The following is a 20,658-nucleotide window of genomic DNA, read 5'->3' as shown; positions in this document are numbered from 1 at the left end:
TCCTCAGCCTGGAGAGATCCAGCTCACCATCTCCCACTGCCTGGTGGAACGCGTGAAAAATCAGGCTCCTCACTTGTGCGGGGCAAGAGCCTGCCCCCGCTCCGGCTGAAGCTATGCCACTACAGAGCGGAAAAATAAAAGGATTAAATGTTTAACCTCGTTAAGAAAAATGGAAGAGGTAAAACCGCTGATGAGCTGGGCGTGGGAGGGCTGAGCCTTGGTCTCTGCTCCTTGGAGCATGTATGTGGCATACCAAGTGGCTGTTTATTGTATTTTTTGTAAAAGGCCATTCCCATCGCTCCCTCGTGATGGGAGGGCTGTGACACTCTCTCAAGAGGTGATGGAGCTGCAGGGGCAGCTGAGCTTAGGGCCCCACTCTTGCGGAGATCTTCACGTGGAAGCGCACAGGCTGCGGTCATCCCAGGGAGACAACCAAATGGCCCGGGACCGCTAGCAAAAATTCCTCTCCGCTTCCTTCCTCCCTCCCCTGTTCCCATGCTGCCCAGACGTACCACACATGCTCTCCTTGAACCTAAACCCGAGCCAGCATTCGGTGGCTCCTGCTGCTCCAGGGGTGGCCAAGCCACCTCCCTAAACCTGCCAGTAGCAGCCTGGCCTTTCTTCTGCTGCTCCTGCCAGAAGTCTCAAAGCAGACCCTGAAAGCAGCGGCAGCTCTTTGGTTTTAGCTCTCACCCACATCTACACAAACAGAGTCCAGGGTGCGACTCCCCTACAAGTGAGTATCCGAGTAGGTGGTCTCCCTGGACAAGGGGGTAACCAGGTAGCTCAGGGGCTGGGAAGAATAGAGAGGGGAGACGCAGAAAAGTATGGGGCTGCAAGAGCCAGCAGGTGGTCTGGACAGCAAGGCCACCCAGTTCTGAAGGTTGCACTTCAGACAACAAACCAGCATCGCTACCAGGGTAACTGGTAGCACCAGCGGCTCCTGGGAGTCTTCAGGACCCCCTGAAGCTGGGAAGGGAACAAACGGACCTGCCTGCTCCTGCTCCTCTGGCCAACAGCATAGGTGAGGAGCCCTTCCAGTTGGCTATCCCATAGAGCAGGACTCTGCTATCTCATCTGGGGGGGGGCTTTAAAAACAAATCAACCACCCTCCCCACTTCTGCTTCATCCAGCTTTGTTTCGGTCTGGGGAGCAGCTCCTGTTGGTGTGCGTTAGACACGGTCTGAGCAGTGCCACCCTTTCAAATCCCTCAAAGACACTGGACAAAAGCACATGTATCCCCATCGCTTTAGGAAGCAGAGGACACTTAGCCCGAGGAAGAGCTGTTTAAACTCATATCATGGGAATTTCAGGCAGGCAGAAAAGCCAAGCGCAGATTTCCCAGGCACCTGCGGAGGCACTTCGTCACGCCACGAGATGAGGTGACGCCGGTGTCTGACAGCAGCTGAGCAGTGAGGTTTGATCACAGTTTTGGAGTAAGGTGTTCTGGTGCAACCTCAACCTTGCCACTCCGCAACAAGCCCTCAGGCAAATCAGGTTGCGATGTTCAGGTTTGACCAACAAAACGAGAACCTCAACAAAGTGAAATTATATTGAAATAAACAGCACCTTAGCCTAGCAGTCCTATTTTCTGGCTGGCCTTTACGAGGCAATACCCAGCTTCAGGCAGCATCCTCTAGCTTTTCAGTCATCAGAGCCCCAGGCTGCTGACTCTCCCTGGGGAAGAGGACTCTGTTGGCCTGTGACAATGGTGGAAACGCATAATTTTCCCTTCCCTACATCAGCAGAGAAAAAAAAGATGTTCCTCCAGCATTCCCTCTTTCTTCCCTATTTCTTCTTTTAGCTGAAGCCACACTTTTCAATTCAATATTTTCTCAATTTAGTTGCCTCTGCAACTGCCAAGGAACTCCATTTACCAGTGAGCTTAACTTTAATAAATGGTAAATTTTAAGTATAAATGATACATTTTAAGGATCCCCAGACAGCTCCAGCCACACAGCTAGACATGAAGTTAAACTGCTGCTCTCCTTGGGAGCCTGAAACACTCCTCTATAGCACTTTGTTAAAGTCAGGAGAGCAATACAGGTTTGGGGGGAGTTTGTCCATACCCCTCCCAGCCGTGCATATATAGGAAGGGTTTTCAGCAGCTGTGGAGAAAGTCTGGCCTATTATCTAGCTCTCTCTCGCAGTACGTAAGCTTGAGGAACTGCGTAAGGGAATTTAAGCCAGAAATTAGAGATGACTGTAACGTGCCCACTACAAATCTGCACTGAGGGTCCAGTCCCACCACACCTCCTCACTCTCCTCCTTCACGCAGCTTCTACCAGGGCTTAAGGTGTTGGAGCAGAGCGGTCGTCCTCCCCAACCCAGACACCAGCATGCTTCATCCTGGCACTGCTAAGCCTGAAGAAACCTTCCTAGCTTCTCATCGTCCAGCTCTGCTCATCCTCCATCATCTTCTCAGCCTGGCCGCTCCCTAGGACGCACGCTGCTGCTTTCCACCAGGATGTTACACATCTCAGGAGCGATGATTTTGCGACCTCTCCCACTCACTCTGCCAGCGCTCCCTGGCCCAGCAACTGTGTTCATTCTTCGATGGAGGCTCAGGGTGGCCACACAGTAGCCAATAGGTAGATAAAAGCTTCAGTTAAGTCCCAAGGAGGCGTCTACTAGACATGGAGATGCGTGTTAAATTAGCAATGACAGCTCTGAAGTCCCACGGTATAATCTGCAATACACAAATAGCATCGCACACAGAGTGGGCCAGCTCCAGGTTAGCTATAATATTCTGTTGGTTGCTCATAAAGAAGCTAGTGCTGGGATGAGTTATCAGAAAAATTTCCTCTCCTCATTTAGTCTGTTATCTCACTTTTGCAAACATCTGCAGGCTCTGATTTGTACTAAATTATCTTTGGGATTATGTGCTCTTTTAGGCACTTCTCTCGGTAAACTATTTGCCTTAGCATGGTAAATGGACTATTTTAGCAAACCCAACAATTTACAATTCATGTTCACTGGTATAAACAAGGTTGAATTATTGCATGAATAAATACTTTGAGAAACACAGTTGTCTTGACTGTACTGAACTGTCAAGAAGCACTTCTGGCAAAGGTTCGACCTACCGCGCAAGCCAGCTTGATGTCTACCACGAGCAGCAAGGCAGACCTACAGAATTTGGCAAAGCTGGAAAAGACCGAGGAGAGAACAGAGACAGGATAGACAAATAGGCCAGAGCAGCAGCTTGCTCCCATCAAACGGTGTTAAATCTTGAGCAGGATGAGATCTATCAGAACAAAGAGAGGGCCAGTCCCTGCACGCGCTGCCTGACTTTCCACATATTTCTAGGATGTGTTCACGCTCTGCACTGGAATTCGTAGAGCTGAGATGTTGGTGCAGGGACCAACCGGGTGTAGGGACATGTCCCACCACCCTTAAAATCCTCCGTCATAAATAACAGATCTCTAACTCTGACTGCAAGCTCATGTTTGAGGAATATATACATAGTTTAGAAATAATGGACGTATGCCAGAGTGTTAAGTCTGCTGCATAGTAGAGAAAAAATACCCCACTGCTGTTAAACAGGTGGTAGGGCTTTATAGATGTTTGTTTGTCTTGGTTTACGACCAAACAAATGACATTTTCTAGACAAATATGTTAGCTCATGGTCACTCAGTTCTTTAAAGAGTGATATGGACAAAGGGGAAACAAGTCGAGATTGGCCTGAACACACACGGTAACTTCGTACAGCTCAATCTTGTCCGCAAAAAGAGACGGCTGGCAGCGGAGGCCCCGTTGCTAGAGGTTGATAGCCTGGATGCCAAATGTATAACACAATGTGGCTGGAAATAGAGAGTCATGAAAGCGTGCGCCGGAGAGAGGGAGTATTTCACGCTGGAAGGCAAGATCTGAAATACTATTTCAGAGCTACCTACATGCAAACCGTCTCGCTTTAGTAATACTTACTGCGTCCTACAACGGAAGCCTTGAAATGTAAAGGGCCGTGATCGTAACGCTGCCAAGGCCACTAATGGACATTGTGTTCGGTCTGTGCCAGGCACGTCCAGACAGGCGGCAGCAGCAAGTCCCCCGGGACCACCAGCCCCTGCCCCAGCGATGCCGCAGTGGGGCCGGTCTCCAGCTCCCGCCTGGGGGGTTCCCGGGGCTGGGACTGCAGATATTTTTCAGCTTTAGGGAGATATAAGCAGCCCCAACACACCCCATCTCTCCCTTCCGGGCCACAGAGCAACCTGAATTTTCAATTGCTGTTGCACCCTCTCTTCCCCTGCTCTCTGGCCTCGCCGCACAGAAACTGCCGTAAGAAAACAGAAAATGACACTGAAACAGCGCTAAGCCCAAAGCAGATTTTGCTTGGTTCAGTTTTATTCCCACGTACGGGGGGCAGTGACAGCTTTAGCAATCCAAATACTCTAACGAGTATAATTTAGGTGAATCTTCTTTTGCCGAATCAGCACAGCGACCTGCAGCTCTTTCACTGCCGGCGCTGAAGCTGCTGCCGTTGCTGGCAAGAAGCGGCTGAGCAAGAGGCAGCAGATGTTTAGTGCTGGTGTGTCGGTCTCATAACTCACGTGAGGTGGAAGGACGCTGGGGTGTCCCTTTGCAGCTCCCTTCGCACGGGGCTGCGGTCTGGGTTTGGTAACGCGAATAGACGCTGCTCCCAGCCGCCCGCACGGCCGACGGGCAGGGGTGTCAGATGCTAAAAGCGGCGCCTGACCTAAGACATGGACATTAAACACCAGGACCCAAAAGAGGAAAAAAGTGTCAGGTGAGAATGAACCCAAGGGAGAAAGCAGGTTTGAGAGATGGTGTAAGGAGCAGGGAATTGCCTGCAAGGGACAGCAGCGGAAAGCGTAGTAGTCACACAGGCATCGGTCGAATTCTTCTTTATAGAAACTGGTTGGAGCAAGCCCATATAAAGAGAATTTACACGGCACTAAGGAAGCCAGGTTCGACAAATCCCAACCGTGGAAAATAATGAGGAAAAGGAATTCAGCAGGAAATGAAGTGGAAACTAGCACACGAGAAGAAAAAAGGATACCCAGACCAGACAGGGATTAGTTTCCCCCACTCGTAAGTGCTATCTCGTCAGCCTGGCACTGTTCAGCATTTTTATCCTTCCTGCTCTTTTGCAAATCTGAGTGCTGAGCTGTTTTCACTTCATCCTGAGAGCTGTGGCGTCCATCAGTTGTTCAGGAAAAAATTGTTTCTCAGTTGTAAACATACAGAGATTGAACCAAACTATATAATTTGGGACAAGGATCACCCCAAGGCCCTTGCAACCCGGAGGGGGACAACACGACTGCATTTAGGTCCAGAGTTTCAGTTAAAGCCTGTCTTCACATATGCGTTGAAGATCATTACGTTAACATTTGGGTTAAGGCAGAACTAAATGCTATTACAACTCAGTAGTAATCCTTCCTATGAACAGCTTTTGCAAATCCCACTCTGTCATTCCCGCGGTCAAAAATGCAGTAAAAAGCAGACATAAAGACATCTCCTAAAATCCAGAGCGGGCCGGCGCGCGTGGTGATATCGAGAGACTGAAAGCCGCTCATGCAGAAGGTTTGGTCTTCGATAGACTCCTGGAAGGGAAAGCACGTGTCCTTGCGGCCGCCTGCTCCAGCCCCAGCTCGGGAGCGGGGAACAGGGAGGCCACGGATACGCACCTTCACGATGTATTGATCCGCTGTCAGCTTGTACTCGTGGTGTCCGATGGTGAAGCTTATGTGAGGCAAGCTGGAGAGTCTTCTGCAGTCTACGAGAAACTGTATGCGATGCACTGCTTGAGACGGGATCGGTTTGCCTGGGTTTTTTTTAAGTATTGCCCTTTGCATTCGAGACTTTTGCGGCAGGTAATAGTGAATTTACTACAGAGAAGCAGCATCAGGCTGGCTTATGGCCCAACACTGCCCTCCGGCTTTCCAGCTCCTGCGCTGGGTCAAACCAGCCCGGCAGCCCGGACCACTGCACCAAAGCCCCTACGGACCCAGGGCTGATGAAAACCCTCGCGAGACCCAAAAGGAACGAGGTGAAGGGGGACTCTGACGTCTCCTCCGTACAACTCAGAAGCAAAACTGAGTGTGTGAGCCCCAGGGAACCCATATTAGCAAGGTCTGCTGAGCAAAAGTCCTCCGATGCCCCCAGCCCACGCTAGGAGGGTCCTACGGCTGCGGCTTCACCCCACTCCCTCCCATAACGTCGTCGTTTTAGGGGAAAAAAGCCAGTGAGGAATACAGCACTTTATGCTTATACTCTGCCCTGCAGGGGAAAGAGCAGAAGGAGGACTAAACTCTGGCATGGTCATTAATTTCCATAAATAATACATTCCCTTACAGTAACACAGAAGATCATTTCCTGGCCTTTCTAGTTATTTCATGAAACAACTGGCGTGTTAAATGGCACTGCAGAATGCTCCAAGCCCCAGAGGGATCTTTGCTGTAAACTGTAGTGTTTAAAGTCATTGTTTTAGAGGCTTCCTAGAAGGAAGAATCTACTTTTTGTTGTTGTTAAATCTGCTTTATGAAAACATAGCTCTAAATCTTGTGTATACTTATCAGGTATCATACCATTAGAAAAAATAAACCGTGGGATACAGAGGACAAGGGTAAAAAAGCCAGTATAATGGTTTGTAGGATACGAGAACCAAGACATAATTCATTTACATAGCTAGTATGTCCAGAACAAATTAATCTTTGCTGGAAAGAGATAAAAGTTCTGATAAAATCACTGATGGATGCACCCACTTATACTGGAATAAATTTGAGCCAATAAACTCAGCCTGTCTGGGGCTTCTACAAAAACAGTGATAGAAAGTCTTACTTTCAGAATGCTTTTTTGCAGACTCCGAGATGCTGGCTGAGTGCTCTTACGTCGCCACTGGAGTATATAAACATATACTGCAACGGCCTGTTTCTTGTTTACATTACACTAATATAAATGCATTGGAAATACATATTTTATCTGTACCCATTAGTATGTACCATTATAAAACCCACTTGTTGCTAAAGCATACCGTTTGACATGTATCTGAAAATTGGAATGAAAACAAAATTTAAGGGTTAATTGAGAAAGAATCAGAAGCCTCGGGAGTTACACAGATGCCACACTCCAGGTCCTCCTCTTACAAAAGGAGGCAGATTAAAAGTCCGCTTTGTCTTTGATCCTTGCCCAGTGCAAAGAATTTTCTTCCAAGTGCAGTTTTGTGTCAGGATCAAGACAACTACGACGTTAACAGAAGCCGTACGTGGCAGCTGTACTTGGGGCACTGGAGCTGTGGTGATGCAGTAATTACCCGCGGGAGTCAGCCAAGGGCCAGCAATAAGGGACGGTAAAAATAAACTGCTCTTTCCCTGGAGGCGGGTGGGTTTAGCCGTCTCAAGCTTGTTATCTCAACCCTTTGAGATGTTACGAGGGTTCGGTCGTGCCACGGTGGGAAGACGCCAAGGGCGGCAGTGCCATCCCTGCCTGCCCCGTGGGAAAGGCAGTGGGACAGCCTCACCTTCCTCGAGCAACCTCGGCTCACGCGAGGCGTGGGGAGCTGGGGACTGCACGTAGGTGTGGGGCCAGGGAGAGCGTGAAGCGATAAATCGAGGCTGTTCTGGCCTGCTGGAGGGGGCGGAGGTGCTCCTCGGAGGGCAGGCAGGGACGAGGAGGAGCGGTGGGGAGCATCAGCGAAGGGGATGCAGAAGAGAGCGGCAGGGAGGAGAGGGAAACCAGCGAGGAGACAGAGGAATAAGGTTCAGGAGGGAGAAGGAGAGACAGCAAGGTCTGTCCCACACCCCGTGGCTCATCTGGCAGGAGCCAGCGTCGCGAGCATCAGAGCCGAGCATCCCTCCCGGGAGCCCCTGGCACACCACCGTCTGCTCCGCTGCAAGCTGACAGAGCCGTTATCGGGCTGTAATTACGACACCTTTCCCTTTCCATTTGCTGCTGACGGGGCTGGGCGCCAGCACCAAACCCCTCCTGGCTCGAGCCAGCCGACGGCTCTCGCCAGGGACTTTGAAAGGAAGCGCTCCTCTGATTTTGCAAAAGAAAATTCTCTCCGATGTGGAGATCGATTCCTCAGACTGACACCCCCGTCATTTCCTTACACACCAGCACTGACGAGTACAGGAGCGGAGGTGGACATCAGGGACGAGGGCTGGGGCAGATGGGTCCAAACCAGCATGGCTCTGAATCCAGTGCTCTCCTGGATTCCAGGCTTTCCCTGAGACCTTTCTGAACAGTTATTGCAGTTTTTCTCCCACCCTATAAGCTCGTTGCACCAAATACCAGTTTCTCTTCCCTTCTGGCTGTTTTCTGGCTCTATAGTTTTTACCTCTCCAGTATGCGACGGACTTGCCCCAATATGCTCCTGTAATCGCCGGATTTGTGAAGAGGGGCCGGTGATAAGAGAAGTGCCCGAGTCAACGATGGCTTCGCAGCCGTGGGAGCAAAACGCCACCCGACCCTGGATCTTTATACTGCAAGTGAAAAACAAAGCATCTTTAAGGAAACGGCATATACACTGTGACTGAAGCAGCATACTATTGCTAGCTAAAGTACCGGAGTACAGACTGAAGTTAAAACTAGCTGCCAAGCTTTGCCAGTCTTAAAAGATAAGAATGTCTTTAGAAGACAAGAAATTAATCAAAGGAAACTGCATGAGGAAGATGTCTTGTCTGTGGACCCACTTTTCTCTCTCGGGCCTCCTACAGCCCTCATCATTTGCTGCCTGCTGATGAATTTGTCCCCACACACAGGGATGTGTCCTCATCGATTTATGCAGCTGGAGGAGGAACGAAGGGACTCTGACTACTTTGACCAAGGTTAACGGGAAGGATGAGAGCAGAACCCGGAGCTGGATTCGGTTCCTCAGTGCCTTAACCTCTTAACTGAATAGTCCACCAAGAGTCAGCTTGACCACTGGTGTATCATATCAAAACATATTAACACGCTCCCCCAGAAACCAGCTACCCATGTCACAGCAGATTTAGAGAGCTAATAAACACCGGTCTCATCCTGGTGAACCCCCACTTTGAGAGGCACAAGGGTAAAACACTGCAGCTGAGTCCTCCTGCATCTGTATCACCAGGTGTTTCTGCCTCTGCAGGTTTTACCCGGGGAGGTAAATTCCACCAGGTATTTCATACATACATACTTGTTCAGGTGTATTTGCCAGTAGCTTTTCTCGGTGACCGGGACCCAGTGGATTGAACCTTTGTAGAGAGAATCGTCTATCCCCCCCAGAATCAACTCGCCACCATTCTCGGTGTCATCTCCTCTGAAAGCAGAAGACAGGTTAACCCAGACGTGGGAGTGTGCCAGCATGCACCCATGAGACTACACTTAAAAAGCAAAAGACAAACCACAGCCCTTTCTAAATTCAGATATGGATGGCTGAAAGGGATTATTTCTAAATTATAACTGCATATGTCCCAGCTCAGAGCCTCCAAGCAACCTCTGAGAAGACTTACCGTAGGCTGCCAAGGGCTAAGATAGGCATCAGGAGCAGGTTGAGCCAGTTGCTACTCTCACCTCAGAATAAACACTGGATAAATTGGTGGAGTTACAGCCAGGTCCAGATTAGGGAACAACATTTTCTTCTGAAATGTGGTTGCTTGGGTGTGGCACGGCATTTCTGTTCATCTCCATGGGCCAGAAGGAAACCTCTGGCACCTCAGACATGGTGAGTCTGAGCTGGGAGCTTTTCTTTTGCTTATGACTAGCTCCAACAAGAATAACTCCCCATGAAAAAATTCATGGTCCTCCCCATAACAATTTTTCCTTTTCACTCCATATTTTTCAGTGTCAAATTGAAAAAAACCACAAAAAAAACAAAAACCAAGAAACGGGGGAAATTACTTTGTAGAGTTAAAGGTTTATGCAGATGCACGGTTGTCTCTACCAACAATTAAAATAGATTTACTTCTCTTTTGGCAGTGTCACTTTAAAGACTGACCTTTTCAGATAGAAAGAGAAGACCGGCTCCTCTACCAGCTGCTGGTTCATGATGCTGTCAAACACGGGCAGAGCATTGCCCACTGCTAAGGAGGGGTAGCCCAAGCCCAGCACACCATCAAAGTGGGCAAGGGCAAAGGTTATTCCCGGCTCAAATACCGACTCGCCAAAGTCCTGTCCCTTGATGGAGATGTTACTTATCTGTTTGGTACAAAAAAAACCCGCGATTGAAAGCAAAGACACCATCAATTACAAGAAATTAGCCATGTTTCAGATCCGTATCAACGGATTCATTCAGTTTATAAAGCCTGGATATCCTTGTGTGACTTGCATCAACGTAGCAGGTGCCCATTTGGTGGGTAGGCTGCACCGATTCCCTTTAATACCTTAATTCTGTGGATGTTTCTTCATAAACCCGGGACAGGACCCAAGGAGAGAAGCAGAAATGCAAAATAAAACCTTAAGGATTTGTCTGGGTTAGCCCAAAGCCAGAGCAGCACCCACACTTCTCAATATCTGGCTTGGTAAGACCTGGCCCTGTCCTTGCCTAAGCCAGACAAGGTTTTCCAGGGCAAGGCCAGTATCTAAACTCCCCTGAAAACCTGGCTGAACCGGAGCCCGACACCCCTTTTAGGTGGACGCTCACCTGCAGCGTGTCTTTACCAGCAATGCCCAGAAGCTGTCCCGTGCCGTACTGCAAGGAGAAGGCTTCCCCTCCGTGCTCGTACGAATCCGACAAAAAGGACTTAAATTTCTGGTGCACCCCTACACAAAACAAACGACACCTGCGCACCGAGGGGAGGTCTCGGCGACGCACCCCCTCCTCGATGCACAACCGGCCGAGATGCGGGCGAGCCCCTTGGGAAAGGAGAGGTGGCCAAGGTACCCGAAGGCACGAGGAGCATAAGGGAGGGTAACGGTTCTTACTGCATGCTTCGCTGATGCAATAAGCGGAAGGGACCCAAAAATTGGAGGAGCCGGTGTCGAAGACGACGGTGAACCTCTGGGGCGGCGTGCCGACGCTCACAACTCCGTAGTACTGTGCCTGGGGGAGGAACAACCCGGTCAGCCCCGGGCTGCCTCCCGGTCAGCTATTCCTAAGGAAAAAAGCAGACTTGGGAGCATCCCACAAGGCTTTCTGAGGGGATTCGGTGCAATTTCATTTAAACGTAAATGCACGCCACGGGGAAGTGCGTCTGGCTCCACGAGTGGCTGCGGGCAGCTGATTTCACTCCAGCTGCGTGCGTAACAGCGCGGCATTTTTAAAGCCTTTTGAGCAAACATGCGGCTGGGTTCCCCGTGAAGTCAACAAGCCCTCTTGCACCAACTTCAGCGGTGGCAAGGTCAACCCCAAGAATAAGCTCTCGCACCACCACGCCGGCTTTCAGGCAGCTCCCTGCTGATGTCAGTAAGAAATCAGTGATGCAAAGAGAGCACGACCCGCCTCCGCCGGCCTCAGAGGGCTCCCACTGGTGGCACAAATGCTGTCATGTGTGGCTGGGCTTTTTCCTTCATAATCAGCAGCTATTAGCAAGTCAAAAAATGAATTCGGTTGCACAGACTGTATCTGATGTACTGAACAAAGTTCATCCAGCGGATAAAGAAACCACTGACCATCATCCCTGGATACCAACGGAGGTTGGAGATAATCTGTGAACACGGGAATGCTGGAGTGAAGAGCTTATCCACATCCCGAATGCAAGTGTCTAAGTGCCCCTATCTGGCCCTGGAAGAGCACTTCAGCATTAAGAGACCTATTTTTAGGAAGAGGCATTTCTGGAATTCAAATGCAGATAGAAAAGCAATAGCCAGTGCCAAGCCTTTTGTAGCAATACAAATACTTGAATATGCATCTTCAAGTGCACACTTGTTAATACACTGAATATAGTTTCTGACCCCGGAGTTTAAGGTCTGAATGAGATAATCATGAAAAGGCAAGCAAGCGTGCCATTTAAGAGAATATCCAGCTATTCAGCAGGATTTTTTTCCTTCCTGTATTAAACAAACCTTTATCGATTAATCTGTAAAGTGAGGCAGCTCTAAAACATATTCATCCAAAAAAAAAAAAACAAAACAGGAAAACCACACACACACTGCACTGAAACCTCCACAAAACTATTCCTGGTGCTAGCTGGGTGTACTGGGGAAGTGAGTTTTCTTTTGTCATTTTGGGATTTATCCCTCTTTGACAAGCTTTAAAGCAGGCCAAAATGTTTCAGGCTCCTTTGTTCTTCACACACATCTCTCGCTCATCTTGACATATTTCTTTATGCCCCTCAAGTGTCAGGAAGTTCTTGCTGAATTAATTTGGCTTTCCCTTTCCTTCCCTGTTCAGATGGAGCCTCCACAACATTTCTAGAACTTAGCTTTCCTTTAGATAAGCATAACAGAAGAACCAATTAAAACAGAAAAAAGAGACCATCCAAATGGACAAAATGAAAGGAAAGACAGTTTACAAAATGGTTGACCTGCTGACTTGCCTGTCTGAGAACCAATGAAACTCACATTTTTCCTTTTTCTGTTTAGTTGGTAAATTCAGCTAGGTTAGTGTGAGACCCAGGTCAGTCTCCAATATTTAATACACATTAAGCTCAGGAGGTAAAAGCAGAAAAATAAAAACACTACTCTGGTCTTTGTTGTCACTGATTTATAACTCCATGTGATCAAATAAATGAGATTTGGGGGATTTCTTTAAAACATGCAAACGTGCAAGTTTCTGATAAACAGAATACAGCTGTCACGATTTAACCCCGGCCAGCAGCTAAGCACTGCACAGCTGCTCGCTACTATACCAGCTACTAGGAAGAAAATTAACTCTATCCCAGCCCAAACCAGGACAACATCTAAATGAAGTAATCAGATTCTGCTTCTAAAAACCCAGTCCTGAGCCAAGACTGATACTGGCAAACCTTCCACATTTGTTTGGAGACCTACCAAGTCCAATACAGGTCTATACAAAAATAAAACTTGTCACAGGACTATCACTGCTGGACTACATCAGCTTTCTACCCAGGTCCTATGCTAACCTAGATCTGTATGTGCTTTATTTTGCAGACTGGTAAACTGATTTTTTTATGATCAAATACTTACAGCGCAGAGCAACGAGCCATCTCAAGCCCTATAATTTCATTGAGAGACTAGACCTGAAACGGGCTGGGGAAAAAAATCTGCCTTCAAGAGAACGACAAGTCCTTATGATTGCATTACCAAAACTGTACTTACATTCATGTAATCATACAGCCTTTCTGAAGTGGTTCCTGCTGATAAAGCAATATCTGCAGGGAAGCAATGCAGGTACCTCCTGGCAAAAACGTCAGGGTGGTGATTCCTCCAAAATTCCTCTAATTCTCCCTTTTCCTTCAGCTGTTTCTTGATAGATTTGAATCTAACGAGGGGGATTCTACGCAAATAAAATAAACACACAAAAATTAACTGTTTCTCCTTTCTAGAGCGCTCATATACGCTTTCTTTTTTTAAATGTGTTTCTTTCTTGAGACCCCAGGTAGCAACAAGCACGGGTCACCCTGGAAGCCAGCTGAGACGCGCCAGCGATGCTGGATGCTTTCTTACCGTTCCATGGCCACGGTGAATGGGATGTAAACCACAGCCAACAGTATCACCCTCATGGCTCCAAGCGGTTCAGAGTCTAATGACACTCATTTACTCAGAAGTCCCTTTTTTATACCCCGTTGTCAGCAGAAGGCTGTTCGCCAGGTCAATCAATCACAGGAGGTCAGCGCTTTGGCAGAAAACCGATTCATTTGCTCTGAGAGTAACCACTGGATTGTGCAAATAGTGGTGTCCAGCCGAGCTGCTAAGGCACAGATAACCAGGGCACAGGCTAGACCAAACAGACATTTTACTAACAATCCTTAATGTCATTTACAGAAATATAATACATGGGGTGAGCTTGGCTCCCGTTAGCACGGGAAAGAGGAGGCGGTCCAAGGACTTGCCTGGTTCGCTCCGAGTAAACTGCTTTTCAAACTCACTTTAGTGACAAGTGGCCCAGAGGTGTCCAACGCAGAGAAAGAGGACATAATATATAACCATTTCCATTTTATATGGAGACATTTCAGCAGGGCTGAGCAGACAAGACATTTGATAAGGTCGTGACAAGTCATCTCCTAACAACTGAAGTTTAATTCCCTGTTTATGGGAGAACTCTGGTCTAAACATAAGTGTGATTGCCACCCCAAATAAATAGCTCTTAAAAGTAAAAAAAAGATGACAGGCTGCAAGTACAGTAATAAACAGCCAGTGGTTTTGTACACATTTCAGCAAGACGTGTGGAAGCGCTTGGTTGGATTTACTTTCGTGCAAGTTTTCTGAGGTTAGTGGTTCCCACCCCTGCCTGACACTTAGGTGCAAGTCAAGCCGGCAGAAAAATAATGGTGTCAGAAAGAGACTCCGATCTGACAGAGAGCAGCCCCAAAGCCATTAGCTGCCTGGGAGGAATCTCAGCACCAAGGCTGCAATTTACTTACGAGACTTTTTGAATCTTTGCACGAGGAAATGTGGTGAGCAATTACATACTGCAGCCTAGCATACATTAAAGCTAAATTTGAATAATCAGCCAATTTTGTTCAAAAGTCTACGCTGTGAAAAGAGCAATAACAACTTTGCCCCTGCAATACACCACTTATTTAAAATAAACCGCTCACCACATGAAGGTGACCTGGAACTACGTAACCCCCCAAAAGAGAGCAGATGTGTGACAGTGCGTAGCAAAGACTGAATGTGAAGAAGATGGAGGAGGCAGGAGTCATCATCCGCTCCAGCAACAATATTCCAGTCAAGAAAAAACAGCAGAAAAAAATGAACACACAGCGTCTGAGAGCGAAGAAGGTGTATAATTGCCTGCCACAGACTTTAAATAAATGTAAAGCAAATTACTATCAGCATATACTAAAGAAATTCTTAAAAATTGTTATTTTAAGTCTCTTCCCTTGCTATGTCAGGCTGATTGAGGAGAGGCATGAGCGTCTTAAGATCAACAAATTTAGAGCTCTATTCATTAGTCCCCTGGATTTTGAAATAGATGTTTTTCTTTTCCAAACTTACCTCCAAAATTGCGAGGGCTACACAAACTCGGCAAAGGCTGAGCCTGGTGTCATCACACAGCTCTGTGCAGAGCTTTGGAGCTGAAAAAGCCCCAGCATCGCTATTCTAATATTTTGTTTCAAAAAACAATAAAATCTCCAAAATGTAACTTTTATATCAATTTCCTTTCATTGTGTGTGGTTTTTTTTTTTAAATTATCTAGCTGTGAGCAGTGTTCCCTGTTTCTTCTGGACTCAGAGGTTTTATGCAAATTCTCAGCAAACAAACACGTTTTCTGTCCCCCAGCCGTCCCAGCCACCGAGCTGCGGGAGCCGGGTGCTGGAAGTGCGACCGGTGAGCAATAGATGCGGTCGTTTGTGAACTTTCAGAAAGCAAAGGCATCCCTGAAGAAGCCCACACGCGCCATCTGACACGCCGCAGAGCAGATGTCGTGCCCTCTGGTAGGGCATTGTCGCTTTGACAAGAGCAAGACAATATCTGTGCTGAGTGCCTTTATCGCTTGAACTTTTCCTCAAATGCCACAAATGCTTCTGGGAAGTCATTAATGTTCAGGCTGGAGGGCATCGGGATAACTTTGAAGACATGAAGCGGCTTTCAAAACACCGCCCCGGGTCTACTGAGGGGACTGCCTTTGCCTTAGAGCCTCCACCGAGTCGCTGATTCTCAGAAAGATCAAGATTGTTCATTTTATTGCAAATGTAGCTCTTTTTATTCTCCCACCACACAAAGGTTATTTTTTCCCAAATACACTGATCTCACAGCGTGTTCCAGGCAGACATTCATTTAGCCAACAGAGGTACAAAATGCAGCAACAAAAGGTCATCGTGACTTTTTTCGATAAGCTGGAATAATGATTAAACTACAATGCAGAGGATCCCTAAGAAATAGTTGTCTGCAGCTTAAAAGTTTCATTAAATAGAAATAATTCAAGTAGAAAAAATACATACATATCTGTGTCTACAGATGTAAGGTCTATTGCAAAACTATTTCTCTCCATAAGGATTATTAAGAAAAACATGCCTAAACTACATTAGTTTATACTCTTACCTAGGCTTTTATGTTGTTCTGATCAGCAGGATATCTGAACAGATTTGTCTAAGGGACATGTCTTTGCCATGGACATAAATTCATTATTGTTTATGCCAAATGCATTTGTTTTTCCACACCTGTAGCCCGCAGTGCCTTAACGGGGCAGGGAGCCTTGCCTTTCCAAGATGCCACAGCTGCTTAGAAACAGAAACAAATACAAAAACCTGCTGAGGGCTACAGGAATAATTTCTTAAAAGTCAGATCACATTCCAGGGTAACTGCTTGGAGAAGGATGCCCTGCGAAATCCAGGAATGACACATTCCCCACAGTGGCCCTCTGACAGGACACGTAGCATTAAAGCAGTAAAGAAGTGGAAACTCCGAGATGCTCGTCCAGTGCGAACCGGCTCTTGCTGCTGGGATGCTAAGCCCAGAACATCCTGCCCTCTGTCACCAGAGACAGTATTTTCAGCAACTCTCTTACACAGCACGGCCACAGATGACTGCGACGTATCTTTGTTCTCCAGGCTTGATAGTCTGCCCAGCTTCTCCATCCAAAACTTGTTTCAGGGCACTCAGGTCGTGGCACTTGCTGTTCCCCGTCCTGCTGCGATACTGGTTCCCAGATGCCCTCTCTGTTGTTCTCCTTCCCTGGGAAACCCTCTATACTTTACATAGCATCACTGCTGCATGCCACAGCCACTCGTCTTGCAGGGAAAAGGCTACTAAACATCCTACAGCTGATACACAACTGATAGCTAAGAGCTGCTTTATGTTTGAAAGCAAGCGATGGTAGAGAGCTCTCTAATACCAGATTTGACCAGAGATCCAGGGGCCACCTTAACTGCTCAATACTGCCTTTTTCTCAATCTTCTGTTTGCTCTGCCTTTTGTTTTCCCAAGAATACGTGGCTCTCAGCAATCACGTATTTTGGTTGTGTAGCACCTAATGCCCCAAAAACGAGTGCAGATTGTCTGAAGAAAGTATCCTCCCTAAATTATGGTAAGTGTGGAAAAGGACAGCAGTGAGCTGTAGATACCAAAGTAGAGAGCCAGCTGCCAGAGAGGCTATTACACCTTAAAACATTCTCCCAGCTTTCACACCCAAAGATCAAGATAGAGCCATGGCCAACACACAAGTAGGACAATCCCCAAGAAAGCTTAAAACAGCAGCAAGAAGTCAAAGTATGCAGAGGTGCCTACACATGAGAGGGCTTCTCCTAGAAATGAGCCACTCCTGACCTCAATAGCAAGGGACCTTGCTGAGAGGAGGAAGGGAACAGTTTATACTGTCACATCTAAATAGTCATTATTTTTAACATCGTATTTATCTCACTCATAACAAGTGAGAATCTTAATGGAATTAAATCCATGGCAGTTTCTTGACAGGTTTCGGTACAGACATGGGAACTGCAGTAGCACGGTTGGAAGGCGGCCGGAGAACAGCCGTGGCAGGTTGCGATAGTGAGCATATTAAATGGGGATTCAGACAAGCAGCAAAACATAATGTAATGAAAAAGGCCCTACACAGTCAAGAGTGCCAGAGGCTATAGTAAACACCATTAAATTAGAAACATAAATAGTAGAACAGCTCAAGATAGCAGTTTGCCAAGTATTTGTGTTAAAGCTTTAAGATAAGTACTGGGTGGCAAGTTACACTCTGAAATTATGTATTTGGCACGTTGCAAAGTAAATCCCTAAAAGTGCCACTTGTCTGGAAAGTCAGTCAAGTCTTGACAGGTATTTTAAACAACAATTCAATTACAACCGACATTTCCGCTAAAAGTTTCATGAAAGCTAAACATCTGAGTTTAAAAATTTGGTCTTCTGCGGTGTTTACTTTCCCGAGCGAATCCCCGCAGCCAGCACAGCTGGAGCAAGAGGTGAGGGGCTGGAGCATCGGGGCGATGGTTTGGGGCAAAATCAGAGAACATTTACAGTGTGCGGGAAGAGGCAAGAAGGAATGTTTTGGGGGAGGGGTGAGTGGGACTGCGGGCGAGAGAAGGAGACCTGCACTCTGAGTCGTCCTGTCCGTAATCCCCGTCACCAAACACTCACTCAGTTATCAGAAACATTTCAGAGCCCTTGAGATTAATGGCTGGTGCCATGTAAACAGAGCCTTATATTGGGAAGACGGAGTTACCGGCAGGCCAGTGCACAGCAGCAGACGACCAAGGCGGGCCCCTGTCCCTTGCAGTCCCGGCGATCCCCGGACAAAGAAAGTCCCAGGATGGGCAACAGTCTGAAAGCCGTAGTTGCTTTTGTGCCCTCCAACGAGTGCCAGAAGTACCTCCTGGAAGACCTAGAAGAGATGCCAGTGGATAAAACAGTGGATCTGAGCAGCAGGCAGCTGAGGCGGCTGCCTCTGCACATTTGCTCTTTTCGGGAACTGGTCAAGCTGTACCTGAGCGACAACAACCTGAACCATCTGCCCCCCGAGCTGGAGCAGCTGCAAAACCTGCAGATCCTGGCGCTGGACTTCAACAACTTCAAAGCGCTGCCCCTGGTCGTGTGCACCCTGAAGCAGCTCTCCATCCTCTACCTGGGCAACAACAAGCTCTGCAGCCTGCCCCTCGAGCTCCGGCTCCTGCAGAACCTCAAGACCCTCTGGATCGAGTCCAACTGCCTGCAGCGCCTGCCCGAGGTGGTCTGCGAGCTCAGCCTGCTCAAGACCCTGCACGCCGGCTCCAACGCGCTGCGCACGCTCCCTGCCCAGCTGCGGTGCCTGCAGGAGCTGCGCACCATCTGGCTGTCGGGCAACCTGCTGTCCGAGTTCCCCCCCGTCCTGCTGGACATGCCTTTTCTGGAGGTGATCGACGTGGATCGTAATTCCATCCGGTTCTTTCCCAGCCTGGCTCATCTCCCCGGCCTGAAGCTGGTGATCTACGATCACAACCCCTGCAGGAACGCACCCAAAGTGGCCAAAGGGGTGCGCAGGGTGGGGAGATGGTCAGAGGAGACCCCCGAACCCCGCAAGCGGTCTGGGGCAGTGATAGAAATCACGCTCGATGAGAAACCGTCGCCACCTCCCGCTTCCAAGCCCGAGCCAGAAGCCGAGCCCTGCTGATGCTCAGCTGCCCGCTCCGGCAAAGGCAGCGGCACACTCACCCCACCGCCCAACCTCTACTTCTCCCTTCCTTGCTGGTGTCCAGGGAGCACCACATCGCCTGGCTAGTCTTCAGGAGTAGGTGCACTAGCTTAGAGCTACGAGACAGCGAAATTCCTGTGTACAGACACCCCCTTTTGCACAGCAGCCAACACTCTCTAGAGGAAAGACTTCTTCCCTTTCCCTCTCCTCCCATGCGAGGACAACTCACAGTTCACAGCAGAGATGAAGACATAGTTAAGACGTTTTCCGTGGGTGGATTGTACAGAGCACGTACAGACTCGCTGCTCTTCAACCATGGTCTCTCCCTTCTCCCTTCCACCTTGCTGAGGTGTCCGAGCTCAGCTGGAAGCCGCTGTTCAAGGTGATCGCTGCTGAGAGTCACAGCTCTACAGTAACCCACAGCATTTGTCTCAAATGACTTCTCCGAAACGCAGCAACGGCATGAAGGTTCCCCTGCCTGCTGAGTGGGAAGCGGTAGCAGAACCCCAGCTGCGCTATCCAGGAAACAGTGCGTACATACCAAGGAGCTCTCCTCTTACCGCTGCTGCCTTCCTCCTGGACAATTCGTGACCACTCTTGTTTTGTTATTGTCAAGCAGTATTTTAAATGATGGCGAGGAAGGCTAGAGGCTTTGCTGCTAGCTTGGATGTGAGCGACAACGCTGCCTGTAAGGGTAGCTGTACACGCCGAGTTTTCATGCAGTAGCAAAGAAGAAAATCAAAGCCTGTCTAAAAGGGAAAAACCACGAGAGCTGCAAAGGTAAACCTGCATGAATAAAACCCAGGGCTGGGAGCCTCCTGCTACAGGCTTGCACAGAATTTGAAGCCAAGGCAAACTTTACTCAGTTGACTTCAGCTGGGTATTTCTCCAGCCTGCAACTCGGACCAGTTCAGATCCCCTTCAAAATGCACTGAACTCTTTTTATAAAGTATATTTGGCTTTATAATTGTGCAACACAGAAATCTGGCTCAAAATGACAGTTTTAGCTTTTGATTCCATAGCACAGATCGTTGAGTTTGGTAAAAGACAGCTTTTTTTAAAAAGGATGGGGAGCCCTTGGTGGTGCAGAACAGCCACTTCCCTCTCTGCCTCACTTGTCAAGTGGAACTGTCTCACCAGCGCAGCCTGCAGAAGCGGCAGTTGACTTCCCAGAAAAGGTTTGATTCAATGCCAGTTCGTGACTGCTTAATGTCATTTACATGCTTGAAAAATTATCTGGAAATACATAGACTCTGCTAGCACTTGCTGTCTTGTTAAACGAAGTCTGAATTTGGATCTGGCTGGCACCCATGTAGTGTCCTTACTAGTCATTAAATAAAGTATACTAGCATCTTGCTGAATTAAATCATCCTGCTTTGGAATTAACTGAATTCTCTTTCCAAATTCTTTGTCGAACCTTGTTTCAACAAACTATTTCTTCCTACAGAAGAAAATTATTCAGCAGGACAAGAGCTCAGGGCTTTTTTTAACATCCAAGTTCAATGTTTTATTTCCTATGGAACTGACCTGGTACTTTATTTACTTGAGGGGGTGGGGAAG

At 48.0% G+C, this 20,658-nt stretch overlaps 2 protein-coding genes across 2 annotated transcripts; one reads left to right on the top strand and one right to left on the bottom strand.

Annotated features, from left to right (window-relative positions):
• Positions 1-4,825: 4,825 nt before the first annotated feature.
• LOC126034397 (cathepsin E-A-like) lies at positions 4,826-13,544 on the bottom strand. The gene is made up of 9 exons (XM_049792067.1): positions 13,489-13,544; positions 13,141-13,318; positions 10,846-10,963; positions 10,565-10,683; positions 9,920-10,119; positions 9,119-9,241; positions 8,297-8,441; positions 5,646-5,744; positions 4,826-5,561 (listed from the first exon to the last, which is right to left on the bottom strand). Exons 1-9 carry the CDS (start codon positions 13,542-13,544, stop codon positions 5,382-5,384), a joined length of 1,218 nt encoding a protein of 405 aa, XP_049648024.1. The 3' UTR covers positions 4,826-5,381.
• A 4,658-nt stretch (positions 13,545-18,202) lies between these two features.
• Positions 18,203-19,112, top strand: LRRC10 (leucine rich repeat containing 10). Its single transcript, XM_049792074.1, has one exon. The coding sequence runs from the start codon at positions 18,241-18,243 to the stop codon at positions 19,075-19,077; it is 837 nt and encodes a 278-aa protein (XP_049648031.1). The 5' UTR covers positions 18,203-18,240; the 3' UTR covers positions 19,078-19,112.
• Positions 19,113-20,658: the final 1,546 nt, after the last annotated feature.

Source organism: Accipiter gentilis, chromosome 34 (assembly GCF_929443795.1).
Source record: "Accipiter gentilis chromosome 34, bAccGen1.1, whole genome shotgun sequence".
NCBI classification, from domain to species: domain Eukaryota; kingdom Metazoa; phylum Chordata; class Aves; order Accipitriformes; family Accipitridae; genus Astur; species Astur gentilis.
This window is presented reverse-complemented; position numbering and strand designations above follow the sequence as displayed.